The following is a 22,581-nucleotide window of genomic DNA, read 5'->3' on the forward strand; positions in this document are numbered from 1 at the left end:
CTGCAGACTGCTGGTCTAGTATTTACCTTTGACCCTATAATGCAAGTCCATTTCTCAGAAACAGCAGGCAAGTTCCTTTGCACAGTTGAAAAAAGTATGTACTTCCTTACTCTAGAAAGTTGCACTTAAGCATTTTTACCACAAAATATGTACAATCTACTTAAAAAGAAGACAGAAGACTGGTTGCTGAACAGGATCTGGATAAATGGAACTTGTTATAGAACTGCAATGAATTAACTGTTCCCCAAGACCTCTCTCAAGTTCTTCTACAAGATGAAAAGTCAATGCTATAAATGCTATGTTGTACAATCCTGTATTAATTCACTCTATGCCTCATATAAGGGGAAAAGTCAGGGCTCTGCAATGCATATCCATCCATCCACAACCCTTTTTTCCATTTTTACATATGGGGGTCAGGCTAACAGTACTTAAATGAAAATAACAGGAAATGGTTGCAGAATGAACCACATGATAAAGAAATTTATAAAGGAGAAATGCAGGATATATATGACAGGTAGAGGTACCTATGAAGGAATATGGCAGGAAAGGTAAAGCCTGACAAATACTAATCAGGACACAATATTAAAAGTGTAGTACATGAGACATGGAGTAAATAAAATATAAATAATTAAAATATGCAAAGAGGAAAGGAGATGTGTCCATCTCACTAGACTAAGAAGTATAATAATTATTGTCTGAGCTAGAATCAAACTTGACTTGGAAAAAGCTTGGATTCCCAGTGGAAGGGGGATGGGAAGGGAAATAGAAAAGATAAGCAAATGTACATGTTTTCATATATTTTCTAATTCAAATATGAAAAATGAAGATAGTATAAGCGTTTTAGTATTGCAATTGTCTATTATAAATGTGATTATGATATAAAGGAATATTATTTAAATAAAAGTGTTCTAAAGATGAGTCATCTATTGTAGACTGATGACCCCCTCATTCAAAGGGTGAATCTGCATATGACTGTTGTCATGACTGTTGCTATTTCAAATGAGATATCCATCATTACCATGGAATTAGTACTCTATATTCATCTCCCATGATCTCATGCATTATGGATTATATGAATTCAGGTTTACTAGCATTTCTATAAAATTCCATCATAGGGTAACAGAAAAAAAAATCTGTGGGTATGTGGAGAAAAAGGAAATGTTTCTAGAATTTATAATACATGCTTTCAAATATTTGCCTCGGAAAAGATCTCATTCAGTGGTAAAATTTAAGGCAAACAGGATGCTACTTACCTCAAAGCAGAAAGTATTTGCGTACACCACCGTTTTAAAGTCTACAAGAAGAGCAGAAAAAGGATGAACATTTTCTTTGATGAACAGCTGAATACGTAACAACAACAAAAATATTGTTTATTACATTATATAATGTAACACAATAAAAGGCAGTTCACATTTGAACAATACAATATAAACTACTCATCTGATACCTGTAAATATTTTTGCATGCCCATGCAAATTATATTTCTAAGTCTCATACGTTTTTCTGTATATGCTGATGCAAAAGGTAGTTTTTATGAATTTGAATAATTTAATGCATGAGGATCTGTTGGAACTTACTGGAAATATTGTCATATTTGTGTATCAGTTTGCATACTAATACACACTATGGATAAATCATATAGTGGGTTGAAGCAGTTTAAATTTCAACTTCAATTTCATACTTTATTGAAATGCTTTAGAACAAAGTAGCTTTAACAAATGTGGAAAAAGAAAAATAACTGAATAAAAGAAACAAATAAGCAAAGAAAACACAATTTATTTTATTTATTTATTTTACATTTGTTGACCGGACTAGTCTAATTGGATGTATGTCCATTTTCAGTAGAGGCCCGAGGAGAAAAGCTCCGAGAAAGAAAAAAACAAAAACATTTTGTTTATAAATATAGTCCACAAAAAAGCAGTGGAAATACAAAACAATTACATAAATATGCAATTGATTGGCAGGAGTGTTATAGCAAACAGTTATTAGGCTACACATAGGAAAAGACAAATTGTTCTTTTTACAATTTATATAAAAAAAAACAAAAAAGATTTAATGTACATAAGTTTACCCAGCACAGTAAGGAGGTACAAAAAAGAAAGAAAAATTTGTTGAGTCAAGTCAAATGTAGAGGATAGAGAAGTATCAGAAAAAATGTTTTTAGTTGGGGATTATATAGAAAAAAGGAGAATAGATCAGTCAGGATTGGAGCGGGCGCAGAGTCATTGGGTTTAATGAAGTTTCTCAATTGTTTCTTGAAAAGGTTGGTGGAAGTAAGGGATGTTATTTCACTTGGAAGTCTGTTCCAAGTACTGCCAACAGCATTTGAGAACAGGCAGTCCCCTGATTTGTTATTGGATTTTATGGTGGTGACTTGTAGCTTTTTAGCGGATCTTAGAGTTGGAAGATTTTTATAAGAATTGAAAAGGCTACAAAGTATGGAAATATTTATAGGATGATGTAAAATCTTGTGGATAAAAATGAGTTGCTGGAAAAGTAGTTGATTTTGTACTTCCAGCCATCCTAGAAGTTTAAGATTAAGTCAATGGTGGGTACGGAAAGGGGCACCGGTGGCAAATTTGGCTATGTTGTTGTAGGAGGTTGCTAGTTTATTTAGATTGCTCTTGGATAAGTTAGTATAGATGGGGGTGGCGTAGAGAAGGGTGGAAATGAGGTGGGTTTGGGCAATAGAAATCTTAGCTGAGTCTGTGAGAAAAGGTTTGATTCTATAGAGGAATCCAAGTTTTCTATTGACTGTTTTAATAGTTGAGTTAATGTGTCTGTCAAAGTTGAGATTGTTATCTATTGTTATACCAAGGAGTTTGGTGGTGGTGTCGGGAGCAATTTCTGTGCCATTATTTGATTTCACTATGAAATTGATAGAGGGGGACTTTCTGTGTGGGAGTAAATAGTAATAATTTAGTTTTTTTTTGGGTTAAGGAGGAGACATTTTTGATGGAACCAGTTTTCAACTAAGGTAAAGACTGTGTGCTAGTTTGGAGTTTTGCTGGAGAGGATGCGGCACATATCAGAGTCAAATCATCGGCATATTGTATGCATGTAGTTTGGGGAAGGGAGGTTTTCAGATCATTAATGAAAACTGTGAAAAGGAGTGGACCAAGAATTGTTCCTTGTGGGACTCCAAGGGTGATAGGAAGCTGAGAGGATACATTGCTGTCCCACAGGACAGCTTGTTTCCTGTTTTCCAGGTAGGATTGGAACCATTGTACTAATTGAGAATCAACAGAAAGTGATTCAAGTATACCTATCAATAGTTGGTGGTTAACCATATCAATGGCCTTTGAGAGGTCTATGAAGAGAGCAGAAGATAGCAGGTTAGTATTCCTATTTTTATTAATGCAGTCTGTAAAGGATATAAGAACTGTTGTTGTCCTATGGTGTGGCCTGAAACCATGTTGGCAGTCTACTAGTAGGTTGTTTTGGAGGAGGTAATGAAGTAATTGATGGTGGATACATCTCTCCATAATTTTTGCTAGGAGAGAGAGAAGGGCTATGGGGCGGAAGTTTGATAATGCATTTGAGGTACCTCCCTTATGCAAAGGGATGATATGTGAGACTTTCCAGATGGATGGGACATAAGATTCAGAAATGGTTCTGTTTATTAAGATAGAAATAGAGTAGGCAAGTACACCAGCTGCAATTTGCAGGTATTCAGCTGGGAGGAGGTCAGCTGATGGTGTACATGGTTTAAGTTTAAGAAGCAGGGAGTGTATTAGAGATGTTGGAACAGGTTGGAGGTTAAATGACTGGGGCAAGTTGGTTAGTGAGGGTGATTTGGTGGTGGTAACAGGTGGTAAGTTATTTGCTAGTGATTGGACTGTTTCAGTGAAAAATTTGTTAAAGGTGTCAGCAATTTGGTTGGGAGAAGTTTGGGTTAAGTTAGAGGGGGTATGCTTTTTGGACTGTCCTGGGTGGAGTAGTTTATTGATTCCTGACCAGAACTTTTGTGGGTTTTGTTGTTGGGTCCGTTGGACTTTGAGGTAGTAGTTTTTTTGTCAAGGATTATGGATTTCTTAGTGATATTACGAAGTTGTCTAAAAGTTAGGTGATCAGTTGGGTTTTTAGTTTTTCTCCACTTGGACCAAAGTTTGTTTCTTAGTCGAATGTTTAGCCTTGTGTCCTTAGACAGCCAGGGAGATGGTTTGTTTTTAATTCTAACAGAGCAAGTGGGAGCGTGGTGATCAAGGATTTACAAAAATGTTTTGTTAAAGTATGAAACAGCTTCGTCAAGAGGTAGGTATTTTAGGGGAAACCAATTGCAAGCTTTGAGCTCAGCTTGGAAATTAACTGGGTTGAGATATTTTTTGTTTCTGGTAGTTCTAAAAGCTATTTGATTGTGAATGTGAGTCTTTTGCCTAGAAATGAAAATAAGAGAATGGTCACTTATATTGTCGGGGAGTATACCTGTTTGATAAGTATGGGGGTCACTATTAATTAGTATCCAATCTAAGGTGGATTGTTTCTTGCTAGGTTTGTGGGTTCTGGTAGGGAAGGTAATGGTTTGGTGGAAGCCAAAGAGGTTTATATGAGTAGTTGGATTGGCAGAGGTACAGCTATTCCAATCAATATTAAAGTCTCCAAGGAGTATGGTTTCTTGTGGTAGGGACATGGAAAGCCAACTAAGGGTATTTTCAAGAGTACTGATGTTATTATTGGGGGGGGATATATGAGCAGATAATGTATATTGATTTATTTGTATTAATTTGGAGCTTAGAGGTTAAAATTTCTGAGTAATTAGGTGGTGGAGGATGTATATCTAGTGAAGTGACCTTCAGTTCAGATTTGAACAGTATTGCTACCCCACCACCCTTTCTATTTAGACGGTCTAGTCTGAGAATGTTATAGCCTAGAGGGACAATGTCATTGTCTTTAGTTGTGGGTTTAAGCCAAGATCTGAAGTAGGATATTCATTTGTCTGCAACCTGTGGGTTATGGATCCGATATCGGATCCGAACCGGCATAGTTTTCCAGCTATGGATCCAAGCTCTCAGCTCCTCCCCTCACCCATAATGCCCTGCTCTACCCTCATGACCTCAGATCTTGTTTGCCGCGCTGGTAACTGGATGTGGTTCTCATAGCTCTCAGCTAAGTGGATTTTTTCTTGTTCAAGAATAGAATATTTTTGCTTTCTTTAAACTTTTTTGTGTGAAAGTTGTAGGTTTCCTATCATTATTGACTGTTTTTAGTTTAATTTAATTTTCAGTAGTATATTTTATCCCCTCCCCTCGCTGCGTAATGAGTGTGTGTGAGGCCTGTGTGCTTCTTTATTACTTTATTGTTTTAAGTTACTTCTGTAACTTTTGGTTAGCTTTAGTGACTATGGCTGAACAGCCTAAGTCAATATTCTCTAAATGCTCCGAGTGTGGCCATAAGCTCTCACCGGCTGATGGCCACACTCGGTGTGATATGTGTCTTGGGGTTGTACACCTCACATCTGGTTGTTCCATTTGTGCAGGGTTCAACCCCAGGGCACTGAAGGAGCGGAGGTCCAAGCTGGTCTTGGCGGGTCTTTTACCGCCGGACTCGGCTCCGACCCCCGCTCCTTCGGGGACTCCTGCGGCTGCAGCTGTTCCCCCTGTAGCACCCCCTCCTGCTCCTGGGACTCAAACTCCCGCTTCAGGACAGGAGAGGGATGCATCTAAAAAGGACCGGAGGGAGAAGCACCACAAGCGGCGGGCCGAGACCTCTGTTTCGCCCCGCCAGCCAAGCGGCTTCTCCCCGGCTTCCTTGTCGGTGCGGTCTCCTCCTTCTCGGCTCCGGTCACCTGTGTGCTTCTCACCGGGTCCTGAGGAGGAGGAGACCGATCTCCGCCGAGGCTATCGAGGAGGCATTCCAGGCCTACCTCGGTAGCCTCGCCGAGATCTACCCATAGCTCGATGCTGATCTGGACCGGATGATGCGAAGGTTCATCCAGGCCCAGATGCAGATGGGAGTGCTCTTGCCTCCCTCCGGGGAGCTCAACACCCTTTTCAAGCCCATTGCTCCTTCTCCGACCCGCTTCCGGGTTCGAGCAACTGGAGCCGAGCAGCTTCGGGCCGGGGGTCGGAGCCGATAGTACTTGGTACCGGATCCGACCATGCCCTCGAGTGCGTCGGACCCGATCTCGGAGCCTGGATCCGAGCCGGATCCGGGGATCAGTGCTCCTTCGGCGCCGTCTGTGTCGGAGCGCACTGTCCTTCGGATCCGAGTGCCGGGCGCCGGCCCGATCCACTCTTCGGATCCGAGGGGAGCCGATTGTCGGATCCTTTGGTCGAGGTCGGCTCCCTTCGGCTTTTGATGTAGTGGAGAGGGCTCTGTTGAGGGTCTCCGGACCCCGGCACTTGCTTCGGCTCCCCCGCTCCCTCTGCACTGGGCCAGGCTTCCACCATCCGGCCCCTGGGACAGCCCGCTTGTGCCCCAAGTTGCTCCCGTGGAGCAAATTGCTGCTGCGAGGACTCCTCTGACAGCCCCCAGAGGAGGCTCCTCAAGCATACGTGCAAAAGGAGGCACATTGACTCCCTGAGTCTCTCACTGAAGACACGGACTTGGAGGAAGGAAGGCTCCCCACGGTCACCCCGAGGATGTCTCCTTCGGAGACATCATGGAAATGCTCCGTATCAGGGGGTGGTCTGCCCCAAGTCTTCCTCGGACGAGTCCGTGTTCTTGGAGGCATTCAAACGGGCCCGTTTACCTCTTGGGTGTCCCCTGCCGACCCCTGGTGGACCTTATTACCACCAGGGCGTGGAAGGAACCGGACACCGTGGAGCCAATTCCCAAAAGACCTGATAAAATCCTTAGCCCGCCTTCTGACAGGACCCATTGGAGTAAGGGGCCTCCTGTAGATGCCATGTTGATGGCGGCGGCCACAAAGAGGGAACTGGCTCAGGAGAGTCCCTCAGTCCACCCACCGAGCAAGGAGTCTCGGATGATGGACCGCTTGGGGAAGCGGATGTTCAGTTCGGCGACCTTCTCGGTAAGGGCGCTGAACTATTTGGCACATGTTATTCGGATGCAGCGAGACCTTATTAAGGAGTACGCTGCATCCCCCCCTGAGTCCATTTCGGAGGAGGACAGAGCTCTGCACTCCACCAAAATGGCCACTCTTAGGTCAGTCACAAATACTTCTATGCGGCTACTCTCCCATGCTACGGAGGGCGCCGCTAGAGCTGCGGGGACAGGACTGGTCACTAGGCGTCAGGCCTGGCTCCGCCACTGCGATTTCTCTGAGCCCTTCAAGGCGTCGTTTGCGAACGCCCCCTTTGATGGTTCTGCTCTGTTTGGCAAGACCGTTCACGAGACGTTGACCCAGAGCGAGAAGGACGGAAGACGCTGTCTGCCGTCGGAATCCGCTTCTCTGCACCCCAGAGGCCCTATTCTAGGAACCAAAAGGGTCAGAAGAAGATGTGGTTCCGGAAGTCGCAGCAGTCCCAGCCTGCTCCGGACAACCAGTCCTTCCGTGGCAGAGGAGGACAGGGAGGACGCCGCCCTAGAGGCAGAGGGGCTCCCAGAAACTTCGGGTCCAGGAACCTTTCTCTGAACGGCCCGCGCAGCAACCCTGAGGGTTGCCCGACTGCTCTACTCTGGAGGCAGTCGGGGACGTTCGGGCACCTAGCGGCATGGGAGTCCATAACATCGGACTGCTGGGTTCTCCAAATCATATCCAGGGATATCGCATTCCTTTCCTTCACCTTCCAAAGATGAAGTCCCTCCCAGACGTACCACCCGGTCAAGGGAGGCCGCTTTGGCAGAAATTGGCCATCTGCTAGAGAAAAGAGCCATCCAGCCCGCTCCCCAGACCAGATCGGATCAGGGTTCTACTCCAGGTTCTTTTAGTGCCAAAAAGACGGGGAACTAAGACCAATCCTAGACCTCTCTCTCTTGAATCTGGCAGTCCCCAAAGAAAAATTCCGAATGGTCACTCTACAATCTATTCTCCCCTTCTGGGAGAAGGCCACTGGATGTGCTCGATAGATCTCAAGGACGTACTACCACATCCTAATGGACAGACGCCCAGGAGGTTTCTCCGCTTCGGCTGGGAGCCAGTCACTACCAGTTCCGGGTCCTTCCCTTTGGTCTCACCACAGCCCCAGGGTGTTTACCAAAGTACTAGCAGTGGTAGCGGCCCACCTGAGGCTTCAGGGGTGCAGGTCTTTCCCTACCTGGACGACTGGCTCCTTACCGCCCCAACAAGGCATCTACTTCTCTGGCGAGACTCCTTTCTCCATCTTGCTCCATTTCTGGGCATCACAATAAATACAAACAAGTCCAACCTGGCACCCACTCAGCTCTTAGATTTCATAGGGCCAGACTAGACACAAGGAGTTTACGAGCCTTCCTCACTGCGGACAGAGTTCTAAATCTGCAGCTCCAGGTGCGGGCCATTCTCCATTCATGTTCTGTTCCAGCGGAGTTGGTCCTGAGGGCTCTAGGGTCCATGGCTTCATCAATAGCACTTCTTCCTCTTGCCAGGCTCAATATGCATTCTACAGTGGACGCCTTAGTACAGTGGTCATACCTTGCTCTCCCATGCATCATCCCATAGCGATCAGCAAGGCTTGCAAGCGGTCCCTCTTGTGGTGGCTCCACTCCCGGATCTCCACGAGGGTCGCCCATTTTGTGCTTCTCCCCTCTCGCCACGGTGACCACGGACGCCTCCCGCCTCGGGTGGGGGCACTTTGGGCCGGACAGTCCAAGGCACGTGGAACGATTCAGAGACCTTACTGCATATCAATGTTCTAGAGATGAGAGCAGTGCTCTTAGCGTTGCTAGCACTTCAGGACTTTCTTCCCTTGGGAACAATTGCGATTCAATCGGACAATATGTCTGTTGTCTGGTACATCAACAAGCAAGGGGTAACAAGGACTTACCCTCTTAGACGAGTGGCCATGCGAGTTTGGGAATGGGCAATCTCCCCCAATCGCCTTCTCATAGCAACGCACATTCCGGTCGGTCCAACATCCTAGCGGACAAGCTCAGTCGCACCATTCTGACCCCTTACGAGTGGTCTCTCAATTGTCAAGTAGCGGAACGCATATTCGCACGGTGGGGAACCCTTCATGCGATCTTTTGCTTCTCCCACAAACACCAAGTGAGACAGTTTTTTCGCCCTAATACCTCCTCCCGGAGGTACCCCAAGAGACGCTCTGGTGCATGCTTGGCCACCCGGTCTTCTGTATGCCTATCCACCCTTGCCTCTGATGCTGCAAGTTCTTCAGAAAGCCTCTCGGTGGGTTGCAGAATGATTCTCATTGTCTGCTTCTGGCCTCGACAGATCTGGTTCCCCTTCCTAAGGTCTCACTCGTGAATCCTCCTTGGATTCTAGATCCCATTCCGGATCTGATATCCCATCCATCCTGCATTCCTCCACCGAACCTGGACAGCCTGAAGCTGACCGCTTGGCTGCTCCAGTTCCACTCTTGATAAGGACTCGGTATTTCTTCACCGGTAAAGGCTATTTTGGTGGCGGCTCATAAACCATCCACTAGAAAGGTTTACCGAAGCAAATGGAAACGTTTCTCTGTGTGGGCGGAGCGGCAAGGCCTAGATCCCTTCACAGTTCCTCTCCCCGTAGTGCTTGATTTTCTAACCTCTCTTTAATGATGGTGCCAGCAGTTCCACAGTCAAAGTTCAACTGGCGGCAATTTCTCACTATCACATTGGTCAAGAGTCTAATCCTCTTATGTCAGCCAAATTGTGCAAAACTTTTCTTAAGGGTACTTTCCTTCTCAGGCCCCTATAAAGCAAGCAGTTCCTCCTTGGGACCTTTCTTTGGTCCTACAGGCCTTGACCGCCCCCTTTCGAGCCCGGCTACAGTGGACCTCAAATTCTTGTCTTACAAGACAGCCTTTTGGTAGCCATTACATCAGCCAAGAGAGTTTCTGAACTTCAAGCTTTATCAGCTAAACCTCCTTACTTGGTTTTTATCCGGACCGTGTCTCCTCAGGACCAACCGTCCTTCCTTCCTAAAATCGCTTCTGAAGCAAACATCAATCAATCCATTAACCTCCTGTTTTCTTCCCTAAGTATGAAAACAAAGGTGAATATAGGCTACACTCACTAGATGTTCACAGGCAACTAAGATTTTATCTCAACAGGACAGCTGGTCATAGGCAATCCGACCAGCTGTTTATTTCCTTTGCAAAATTCAATTTGGGCAAGCCAATTTCCAAAGTTTCTCTGTCCCGCTGGATTTCACAGTGCATTTTATTGGCTTATCAAGCGTCAGGAAGGCCCGCACCGGAGGGTGTTCATGCCCATTCAACCCGGTCAGTATCTACCTCAGCAGCCTTCAAGGCTAGGATTCCTCTAGATGATATTTGTGCAGCAGCTACGTGGGCTTCATCTCATACATTTATTTCTCACTATAAGTTGGATCTTGCATCTAGGGGTAGAGCATCCTTTGGCTCCGCGGTGCTCCGGAATATCCTTCCATGATGGCCGCCCAAGATTCAGGTAGCTGGGGACTCTGTCCCACAGGTTGCAGACAAATGAATATCCTACTTCAGATTTAGAAGTTATGTACTCACCATAACGCGCCATCTGAGTAGGTGTATTCATTTGTCTGCAATCATCCCGCCTCCTATCCCCTGGCCTTTCAGTTTCCTGCATATTACTTGTTACCCTTTTGAGGGTATTGTTGCTTTGGCAAACTCGATCTGAGGTCATGAGGGTAGAGCAGGGCATTATGGGTGAGGGGAGGAGCTGAGAGCTTGGATCCATAGCTGGAAAACTATGCCGGTTCGGATCCGATATCGGATCCATAACCCACAGGTTGCAGACAAATGAATACACCTACTCAGATGGAACGTTATGGTGAGTACATAACTTCTAATTTCAGTAAGGCATAAGATGTCAAAGGAATAGATGTCTAATAGGGAGTGTAGCTAGATAATTTTGTTATTTACACTTCGTATATTGAGGTGACGTATAAGTAGAGAGCTTAGGCTTTTTGGGACACAGAGGGGAGTGGTAGTATTGGCTGAAGAAGTATTAAGGGTTGTAAAGTTAGGACCAGGGTTTGGGTGGATGTCACCATGTAGCAGTAAGCAATTATGAGGGTTACATGTTAGTTTGACAATTTTACAGACAGAAGGGTATCCTTTTTTCATTTGGAGATATTTAATATGGGTTAGTCTATGAAAGTGAGGTAGAAGGAAGGATGAAGAGGATGTTATGTTACTGTGTGTTAGGGAGGCGATAGGAGAGAGAGGGCTTGCTTGTCTTAGGGGATGTAGAAATTTAGCAAAAGTTAGGGATTCATAGCAAGTTAGGCCATGAAATATAAGTAATGAGGTGAGCCCAATAGATAAGAAAAGAATGTTAAGGTGTGTTGACCCACAGTGGTTATACATAGTGAGGGGTATAGGGTGGTGGAGGTTAAGCTATTTGGAAGAAACTCAAGAACAGTTGTGAGGTAGGGAATGTTAGAGGGAATAGCAGGTGTAGAAAGATTAGGCTAACCAAAGGAGCCTGAACGTGTTAATTGATAAAGAGTAATGTAGTGAGGTAATTGGTAGATTAGGGTTGGGGGTGTGGCTAGGGAAGTATAAGGTCAGGTGTACTGGGGTGGGTGGGATTTGGGGGTAGGGTAGGGGAGCGGAGTGAGCCCACAGGGCAAACGGAGTGAGTAGAGATAAGAATAGGGCTAGGCTTAGAGGAAAAAAAGCATAGTAAAACAAAAACACATCACTCAGGAATTCCAAGAGAACGCCATCAATTCTCTTATGAAATCTAGCTGTAGGCAATACATGCTGAAATGCACAAATCCACTGCAGAGCAGGTATTTATTAAAGGCCTGATATTGATGTGCCCCACTCCCATCAATTACTGACTAAAAAAGAGAAGTCTTCAGGTATCTGTTGGAGGAAGTCAGTGAGGAACTCTTCCTTAGAAACAGAGTCCGCATGTGTGAATCGTGCAAGGTAGAAGAATGAAATCTAGAAGTTTCTAGACCCACCATGTAAACACAAGTAGTCCCTTTGTGACTGAGCAGAATGCCATAGGTAGGCAGTATGACACTAAAACTCTCAGGTACAAGTCTTGTAAGGGCAAATATACTAACACCAAGATCTTAAAGATGATGCAAGCTCCGACTTGGAGCCAAAGCAATGCAGGCTCTGAAGAACAGGTATGATGTGATGGTTATGTGAAGTACCTGTAAGTAGTCAGACCATGCAGTTTTGCAACAGCTGAAGCCATTCATTCAGTCTCAGTGTCATAAAGTCCTAGGTTCATGGTATCATAGTAATCATTGCAAGAAAATATTACAAGTGTGTACTACAACTTAGATATCAGCTTCAGGGATAAGGTACAAGCGTGTATTTTATTTTTATTTATTTCTTCAATGGATAATCTCACTCAACACACATTTCTGTTTTCAGGGATAGTCCAAGAGGACAATCTGGTTAAGTGACTTGCTCAGAGTCACACATTGTGTAAATGGAGGCTGCTTATATCAAATCCAGGACTGCAAGCAGTTCTTTAACAGCTCATAATCATAAACCCTTTGCTCTACTGGCAGATAACCAGAAAGCTTTTGTAAATTGAAACACGGATATCTACAAGTACTATTTTCAGTTTTTTTAACATTAAGCAATGAGAGTTTTCTTTCATCGTACAGTACTTCTAATTTGTATCTCATCTATGCACATCAGTTTCCTATCTACTAAATATCTCTTTGTATTACTTCAGTGTACTTCACCTGTATCTGTACAGCCACTTTGTGCATGTCTATGTCATATGGCTCAGGTCATTACTGAAAAACATCATTGTACCAGTTTACCTATCCAGTTAACAAACAAATAATAAAAAGAAACACAATATTTATAGTGATAGTTATGATTTTGTTTTGAAAGCTGCGAATAAATAAACATTTTCTAACATTTTAAATTAATTCTTTCAACTCTTGCTTTATCCTTTTTTCCTTCAACTGTCTCTCTAACATCATAAAAGATAAAACCAAACCCTTGCTAACCAGCTCTTTCATCTTACAAGTACTTGTATTTGAACAGGGTTTAAACAACTTAAAATCCACAAAGCCCCTCCATCACAATTTAGGTACTTAATTAATTGCAATCGCTAACTCTCTTACAACTACTCAGCTATGCCTGACAACACATATCTCCCTACCAGTACATTCCCCTCACCTGCTTTTACCATTTAACATTTACAGATTTCACATCCTTAAGATAAAATCTTTCTACCTTAGATCCAGGAAAAAAAAATCCTAAGTAACCCTGCTGAGTTTACCACCAAAACATCCCTTGAGGTATTCATCCCAGTTTCAGACCAAGTAACTTCACTAAATGACTATCTGTGATATAATCATACAGGCTAGACGTTATCTTAGCATGTGCAGTAAGTGCAAAAATAAGGCACCCACCCATCTTTATAACCCAGATACACTGAGTATAAAAGAAACATGGTTAAACTTTCACAACATGAAACCTATTTAGACAGACGTCATAAAAGGATAGGTGGATAGGCATTATGGAAATGGACTGACTGCAACCTATCCTATAAATGATGGTATATAAACTCAGATACTTAAAACGTTATTTTAGCAAACATAACTCTTGGTACATACAACTCGTGAAAATAATACGCATATATATCCCTGCAAAGAGAACAAGGAATCTAACATATTTTCTAACCTGGGTGGTGGAAAACAAAAATAGAATTCTGTCTCACGGATGCAAATTATCTAGATGGGAGTCAGAATGAAACAGAGATCACTTATAACTTTTCTGTGACCAATAACAAAAAGTTACAAAGCTTATATGCACCGGTAAAAGATTGAGAAGAGAAAGCTGATTAGAATGGATACTTATGTCATACCTAACACGTCTGCTTCTAGAATGAGTGCTGATATATCACTGTTCATTGTGCCAGTTTTCTTGTAAGAAAGCAAAGTAAGACAATTTCAAATTACAAATTTACTGACGTATAAAATTTAAAGAGTGTTGCCCATAATGTACTGAAGCAGATCATGTAAAGTGTAAGCTAGAATTTTCTTGACAGCTTCCTTTCACTAAACGATGCCACAAATTATTTTATAATCATTATTCATAATATTTCTAGACACAGTTCCCCACTGAAATCCTTCCTAGTAAGATATAGAGCCTATCCTTGAATATTTGACTGAAAAGAAGAACTGATGACATCTAGAGACAAGACTTGAGGATAAATAAGAAAGACAAAACTACAGATTCATATACCAACACATGTACCAACATGTACCAATTCATGTACCAACAGCTTAGAAATCTTTGTAAAACACTTATAAAAAAGCAACAAAAATATTTGGTGAATCACAGCACAAGTAGGACTCTACTAGAATAATTCTGGAAAAATATATTAATCCATTCTTGCATCTTGATAAACAATTAAGCCTCTAACCTGTACTCATTGACAGTGATTTAAATATTGCAGGGCTTTCCAAACACTGTTGTGAAAAAAGCCACACTATATCCAGCAAATAATTTGCTGTACTCTACTAACTGTACTTTCATGCTATAATAAGTTTTAGGTAAACATTTTCAAAAACTACTGTCAAAGCTAGAAATGGTAGGTCTTGTTTCATACTCACGACCCCCTCATTTCATTGACTTTTCATCTGATTTTATGCCATTCTACTAAAGTTTTTTAGTAAATTATAGTATTTGTGAGGGTAGGTCGCAGTGGTGCAGCGGTTAGCATTGTCGCCTCACAGCAAGAGGTTCTCCCATTCGATTCTCGGCTGGAGTGCCTTCTGTGTGGAGTCTGCATGTCCTCGCCATGGTTGAGTGATGTCTAAAGACATGCAGGTAGGTGCGTGTGTGAATGGGTATGCCTTCTTTGAAGGTTGGGTGTCGGGCTGGCAACTTGGCACCGTAAAAATCCACTGCCAATTACTAGCAGACAGGAGTTACGCTGTGGTGACCCCTAACCGGGAAAAGCCGAAAGACAGTCATAGTATTTGTGAGATTCCACAACCTGGCACATGGAAAAATACTACAGGTGCTTGCATGCTAGTAGCTTGTAACATATTTGCTCACTGCCATTTGCTTAAAAAAGCAAGTGCTTGAACTCCCACTAGTCCAATCTCCTGTTTCTACATAGCCCTCCCAATCTCCAGTCCTATTAAATTGTATCGACCTGCCAGAGCCCTAACTCTAACCCTAAAACTTCCATCCAATCCCTAACCCGAGTCCTTGATCCCTTACCATAAAACTGCACTCCCTTCCTTAATCCTAAATTTCTAATCACTCCCTAACCCTAAAACCACTTTTCCTCTCTCACTCCCTAACCCCAAAATTCATGTCCAGGTTCCTCCCCATGGTTACTTGCCCAAATTTGTGTTTGAGTTTGAGTGTAAGCAACTGCCTACATGAGCTATAATATGCTTGAGTCACTGGCTTCAAGCTTGTTGTTTTTGAGTGTTTTGGATTCAAACTCTTGTAGACCAAGAATTATATGTTGTTCTACAACACCAATGAGGCAAATCAAGAGAGCCAAATGACTTTAGACAAATAACAGTTTTAAACACTAACACAAAAATATTGGTGCACATGGCTCATCAATGGCTAACCAGATCCCTGGACTCCGGCCATTCTTAATCATTCAAAACATGGCTTTAGAGAGGAACCGTCCGTGAACACAATCCTGTCAAGTGTGACTGAATTGATTAGGAGCTGTCTCAGTAATGCAGTTTTTGAATTATTTCTTTTTTCTGTGACCTTTAAAATTATCAGACATGTATGCCTTTTAAAGAAGCTTGCTGAACTGGTTATCTGCAGAAATTTCATCAATTGTTTTATCTAAATATAGGAAGCATCGTCAAAAAGAATGCAGAATAATCTGGCAAATTTTCCTTCCACAAAAACATCCCTCAGGAATATGTCATGGTTTCATTTTATCTACATATATGTTAACAAACTGTTCCATTGCTAGAATTCCAGTATCTTTGTAGGAAACACAAAGATACTGGAACACAGGTGTTATGTAATACCATTCAATGGACCAAATAAAGTTTTGTAATTACTCAAGCTTTTGGACTAGCATGCACCCTTCATCAGGAGTTACTTATTTACTCAGATGCAGTGTGTAAATATTCAACTGTGGCTAGAAAGGCAAGTGCATCATTTTATCTGATGAATTTCTGTGACTCCAAACTGCTATCTCAGAAAGTTAATAGTAACTGTAAGATTACTCAGGTTTGTGTTATAGCACCGGTGTTTTACTCATGGCAAGAGAGCAGTTATCACATAAGGTAACTTTCTAATCAGAATACTAGTAATCATAAGCTTAACAGTCAGTGAGGTCTTAATATTCAGGCAATTTTAGCTGTGTAAAAAAGTTTGGTCATTATTGCTGCTAATAAATGAAATGGTGATTCATCTCAAACAAAAATCATCTGGAGACAAAGTCATGTTATAACAATCAGGTTTTAATTTATGAACAGGGTAACACAGCATCTTGAGAATCAGAAAAGCAAATCTAATTATGGCAGACTAATGGCTAGCTTTTATACAGGTACAAAGTTTCATATCAGAATCAGTTTTTGGTGGTCCTTTTGGCATATTCTTCAATACAATTTATACTTCTTATTTGACAGTTACATTATCCAATATACTTTCCATTCATTATCTAAATATCAGCTCATATTCTGGAAAGTTACTAGTCTCATAAAAATTACTTTTCACATTCCCACTTCCTTATACCTGGCAATACTTTATTAAACAGAATCTGCCATAAAGCAAAATCACAGCATCAAAGTAGTTTAATTATCTGTCCTTATAATGTTTCTAACTGTGTTTCTAGTCATGCAATGCCTGACAATACCTTTGTTTTAATTGCAGCCTGACTAGCAAACCACAGTTATGCTTCACTATCATAACTTGCCAGTAGAAGTTGTAGCATGATGTTGGAAATAATTCCACAGAATACAATTATATTTTTTTTATCCTAGCTTGCATGGAAGCAATGTCTGAAATAATTTTTCTTGAAAAAAATCCATCCTAATACTTCTGCTTAAGCATTTAGTTTAACAGATCTAATTCATGACCACATTAATCAAGAATTCCTTACCTATTTTGTTCTATCTTTATTATTAAAGTCCCGCACATAAAGCATAGCAAGATAAGAATTATACATACTATGGCTAGAAACATTTTAAATGTCTCCATCCTCAGCCTGAAAAACAGATCAGTTAGCCATGCCCATTGTAATCTATTAGCTTCTGCAGCATGTGAAAAAATTACAACTTGCTGAAGTATATTGAAATGATCTGTAATCTCATATTGTTATATGGAATGGTCATGCAGCATTTGTATCTCACATATTTTCCCTTCTGTTGCTGAGATTAAATACATTTATTTTCTACCTGTGCTAACTTTCTGTTTAATATTGTGTTAAAAAGGTCATGATTTAACCTCTGTGAACTTGTGGCACTATAATAGCCATCTATATTAACCTAATGTATACTTTTACCTTTTCTGTTGCTGTCTTTGCATGTTCACTAACACATTTACAACTCGCATTTTCCCCCTGTTTACCCTGATCTATACTAAAATCATATATCATGTCACTATTATTTCTGTAAGAAAAACGTTTAATACCCTGTTAGTGCTCTCTCAATTCCCATAGCTCATTATTAGGTTATTGATCTTTAAATAATGGACACATCATTTTGCAACAAATGAAGCCTGATTTGGGTAACCATTTGAAATGTCAGTACCTGTTAGAGTGAGTCCCAAAATACAGAGACTGAATACATGAAAGAAAGGCCTTACATATAGTAAGTCTATGATGCTATTTCACCTTTCCTTGGTGGTATGGTGATCTTGGGGTTAGTATATATAAGTTTGGGGTGGGGGGTATAGGGGGACCTCCCGCAAAAAGAAGTTTTAAGGAGAACAGCGATTTTCGAGATTTGCTCTTGTCCTGTGTTTTTGGTCTCTTTTCTTTGACTTGTTGGCACTCAGCATTTCAAGTGACAACATTTCAATAGTGTGCCCCATACCTCTTAACTGTCCAGATGTTTGTAGAATGTCCAGATTTTTGCCTCATATTTTTGGACTGTTCCTCACAAAATTTGTAGTTTTCTGGATTTTTGTGGTGAAGAAGTGAGGACTGAGGTCATTATATAATGACAGGAATTTGAGTTTCAGACTTTATATCCTTCAGAAAATGCATGGCAACACAAGACCTTGCATTCTATCAACTTTCTAAGTTTATAACAGCAATATTTAAAATTTGTCCCTATTTTTGGGGCTTTGTCCCCCCTATTATTTTTGACTTTGTCTAGACTTTTTGTGCCCAGAGTATGAGAGCTATGGATGCCCCTGATTTTTTTATATCTTGGATACCATTAATTAACTTCCACTAGTTGTTTCCTCAGGCAGTCACATAGCTCATCCTGATAAACATGTAACTTCATATTTTCACGCTGACACCTAAATAGTATCACCTGTGATGTTCATTGTGTTTCACTGTTGCAGTCATTACACTTGGGTTATCCTGCTGGCAGGCTACCCGCAGTCGGCCAGAATTCCAAAGTCTAGGTCTGGCGTCGGTTGCTGTCGCCTCCTCCCTGACGTTAGTGCGCCAGGGGTATAAAAGATGCAGCCGACACCATTTTCTTCAGTATTTCTTGCCGCGCGGTGCCCGAAGCAAAAGCAGTTCGCAAGTGCTGGTCGGCCGACTCCTGAGATTTTCAGAATTGAATTTCAGATCCGAAGTCTTCATTAAAGCTAAGTACCCCGTTGGGGAAACTTTTTTCTTGCTCCAGACCGATGTCATAAAAAGTTAATAATTGTATTTCTTGTGGGAAGCAAATACCTCATAAGGATTTTCATTCTTACTGTATTCCTTGCCTAGTCCCAGACCACGATGTTGCTTGTTGTCGGTTTTGTGCTAGATTTAACCAACGCACTATCAAGTGTCGGTATGATTTTGCCTTTCATTACTTCGGCCGAAGATTTAATTATACTATGCCGTTGGAACAACCGACAACCGGAGTTTCTAAAAAACGCAAGGATAAAGACAAGGACAGGCATCCGAGGTCCAAAACCGACAATGAGGCTTCCGCTAAGCTAGTCGTTGGTTCGCCGGTTCTCAGTGAGGCGCTTTTGCAGCCCCTGACACCCGCTACCTCAGAGCCACAGGCTGCTTCAGACTCCTACGTGGAGCCGACTGGGCCTATGGAAACTCAAGGCATTGGATCCTCGGAAACAGTCCCCTCAGATGGGTCCGGAGTCGCTGTGCAAGCATCAGCTTCTGAGGGTGTTTTCAGACCAACACAGTTATATGTAAAGCCATCTTCAGCTTCAAAGCCAAAGACTAAAGCAGCTCTAAAGACAAGGAAACAAGTACAGCATTCTCCAGGACAAACATCCATGCCTAAAAAATAAATGCTCAAAATGGCCGAAGACCTTATTACTTTGATCAGGGGTTCCCATCCCCCTCCTGATAAGAGGCCTAGGCAAGAGACTGAATATGAATCTTCAGATCAGGTTTCCATTTCCTCTGATTCCTCTTCTTATGTAGAATACTCTCTCCCTCTCTATGAGGATTCTGATGCTGAAGAATCTATCCCTTCAGCTTCTCCTTCTGAAGATTATTCCTTTGGGGAAACCCTGCATACCATGAGGGAGCATTTTCATTGGGAGAGCCAGGATTACTCAGAATCTAAGAAAAGGCTCAGAGATTTTCTTTTACTTCCACAGCACAGGCCCCTTGCTATTCCCCTTGTACTGGACATTGTGGATGATGTTTTTTCAGAGTCCGGCCTGTCTCCAGACACCATACCTCCTGCACCAGTTAAGCCAGACAGATAGTACAGGGTTCCAGATTCCCATAAATTTTTATATAAAAACCCTGCAGCTGACCCAGAAACCATTTCTTAGGGTCCTAAGGGTGTCAGGGCTTCCACTGCAAAAAACCCTGTCCCCTTTGATAGAGATTCAAGGGCACTGGACAGATGGGGGAAAAAAGTTTACACTTCAGCTACTTTGACCTTCAAGGCCTTAAATTGTCAATTTCATATGCTTAAATATCAGCAATACTTAATGTCACTATTAAAACAAAAAATGTTGACTAATTCTGACTGTCCAGACAACAAGGAAATGCAGCAGAACAAGTGGGAAAGCATACTTTGCAATGTGGTTTTGATTCTTTGGAGGCCTCTTGTAGGGCCGCTGTGACGGGTTCTGTGATTAGAAGGCATGCTTGGTTAAAGGAACAGAATCTGCCTGATCATGTTAAAGCAAAATTACTAGATGCTCCATTACAGCATGATACTTTGTTTGGTGTTAAGGCAGAAGAGGTGTTGAAGAAAATGGAGTTAAAGATTTCTTACAGGTACAGCCACCCAGATTTAGCAGAAACTGACCTTCAAAAAAATGGTCCTTTCCAGTATCAGACAGGCCACAAAGAGGCAGATACAGACACCCTAGAGGCAGAGCCCAGCCCCAAGGCTCATACAGCCCTAAACAATGGGGTGCTTCTACTGCCAAAAGTGGAGAAGATAAATCTCAACCTTATAGGAAACAGTCACAATGACTTCCCTCTACCACTTCCAAGCACTTACCTTTTGGATGCTCCTTTAGGGGGAAAACTAGCACTTTTTCAACAAAACTGGCACATGATTACCTAGGACAAATGGGTCTTGAATATAGTGTCTCAGGGCTACAGGTTCCACTTTCACACCTTGCCAAAGGCAAGAGGCATGCTAGACCTGCCACACAATCAATGGGCAGAGGCACAAAAGCAAGTTTCATCCCTCATGGAGATGGGGGCCATTCAACAAGTACCACTTCAGGAGCAGGGACAAGGATTTTACTCAAGACTCTTCCTGGTACCCAGAAAGGACAAAGCCCTGGAGACCAATTCTGGACCTGTCTATTCTAAACACTTTTCTGGAAGTTCCAAAATTCAAAATGTTAACTCTGCAGCAGCTTTTGCCCATGCTGGGAAACAAGGCTTGGCTCGTAACTTTGGACCTAAAGGAGGCATATCTGTATGTGCCAATCAGACAATCTTGCAGAAGATACCTCAGATTCATAGCTGGCTCAATGCACCACCAATTCTCTGCGCTGCCCTTTGGCTTATCTACTGCGCCCAGGGTCTTCACAAAATGCCTGGCACCAGTAATTGCTTTCTGCAGACAGAGGAATTCAAATATATCCCTACTTGGACGACTGCCTTATTCAAGCAGAGAACAAGGACATTCTACTAAAACATCTGGCGTATGTAAAAAGATTGGTAAATTGCCTAGGGTACACAGTAAATGAAAAGAAATCAAAACTAGTACCCTCTCAAGAGATAATATTCCTGGGTGCAAGCTTAAATACAACTGCCCAGATGGCTTATCTCACACCAAACAAACAAAGGTAACTGACTTCTTACTTCAAAATGTTGGCAACAAAGTCCCAGTTATCTGCAAGAAAAATTCTGCAGGCTTTGGGCTTCATGGTATCCTGCATTCTTCTAATTCCATATGCCAAACTGCATATGAGGAAACTACAATGGTATCTAAAAAGTGTTTGGACTCAACATTGCCACAGCCTGGAAACAGTAATAACCCTCATTCCTTGCCTGCAACAGGAATTTCGATGGTGGGCACAGGCCTGTCACCACAACAAGGGACAGCCATTCACCCTTCCCACAGCCAGGCAGTCAATAACAACAGATGCATCAGACTATGCCTGGGGCACACACATGGCAGGAAAATGCATTCAGGGCACATGGTCCACAAGCCAAATGCATCTTCATATCAATCAAAAAGAGATGCTGGCTGTTCAGAATGTCCTAACAGCTTTCAAGGATCTACTACTTCCAGGACAACTTCTGATAAAGACGGACAATACTACAGTCATGTGGTACATAAACAAGCAAGGAGGCACACATTCCTACCCCCTCTGCAGACAAGCCATGTCTTTGTGGGACATAGCATTGACTTATCAAGTACACCTGCAAGCACAATTCCTGCCAGGAAAGAAAAATACTCTGGCAGACGAACTAAGCAAAAACCTCATGGATCCCCACGAGTGGCAACTGGATCCACAAGTCTTCAGCATGATAACAAAGAAATGGGGATGCCCAGACATAGATCTATTTGCCTCCCCTGACAACTGCCAGCTACAAAGATTCTGCACAAGGACTTATCACAAGCAAACATGGAAAGTGGATGCTCTATCATTCAGCTGGAAAAGCCTTACAGTGTACGCCTTTCCTCCTCTGCCTCTCCTCCCCAAGGTACTCCTAAAGGTCAGACAAGAGAAGCCAAAAATGATTCTGATTGCCCCAGACTGGCCCCGCCAGCACTGGTATCCAATCCTGAAGAGCTTGTCTCAAGGCCCAGCCTGGACACTACCTCTGATTCCTCACTTACTGACTCAACGAAACAATCAGATTTGGCATAGCCAACTCAGGACCCTACATCTGGCAGCATGGCAGATAATGTAGCCATACATAACACAACTCTCTCTAAAGCAGTGATGGATGTTATTTTAGAGGCCAGGAGGCCCAGTACCAGAAAATCTTATGCTGAAAAATGGAAGAGATTCTGTGCCTGGAACCAGGCACAAGGAATTGACACGA

At 42.5% G+C, this 22,581-nt stretch overlaps 1 protein-coding gene across 2 annotated transcripts in view; it reads right to left on the bottom strand.

Annotated features, from left to right (window-relative positions):
* The window catches only part of NRBP2 (nuclear receptor binding protein 2), a 1,106,111-nt gene that overhangs the window by 493,391 nt on the left and 590,139 nt on the right, over positions 1 to 22,581 (bottom strand). For both annotated transcript variants that reach the window (XM_044067493.1, XM_044067492.1), the window contains exon 5: positions 1,254 to 1,294. In XM_044067493.1, the coding sequence (XP_043923428.1) occupies positions 1,254 to 1,294 (41 nt within the window). The remainder of the gene's footprint in view (positions 1 to 1,253; positions 1,295 to 22,581) is intronic.

Source organism: Protopterus annectens, chromosome 3.part1, assembly GCF_019279795.1.
Source record: "Protopterus annectens isolate FY-2018-M chromosome 3.part1, PAN1.0, whole genome shotgun sequence".
Classification (NCBI taxonomy): Eukaryota; Metazoa; Chordata; order Ceratodontiformes; family Protopteridae; genus Protopterus; species Protopterus annectens.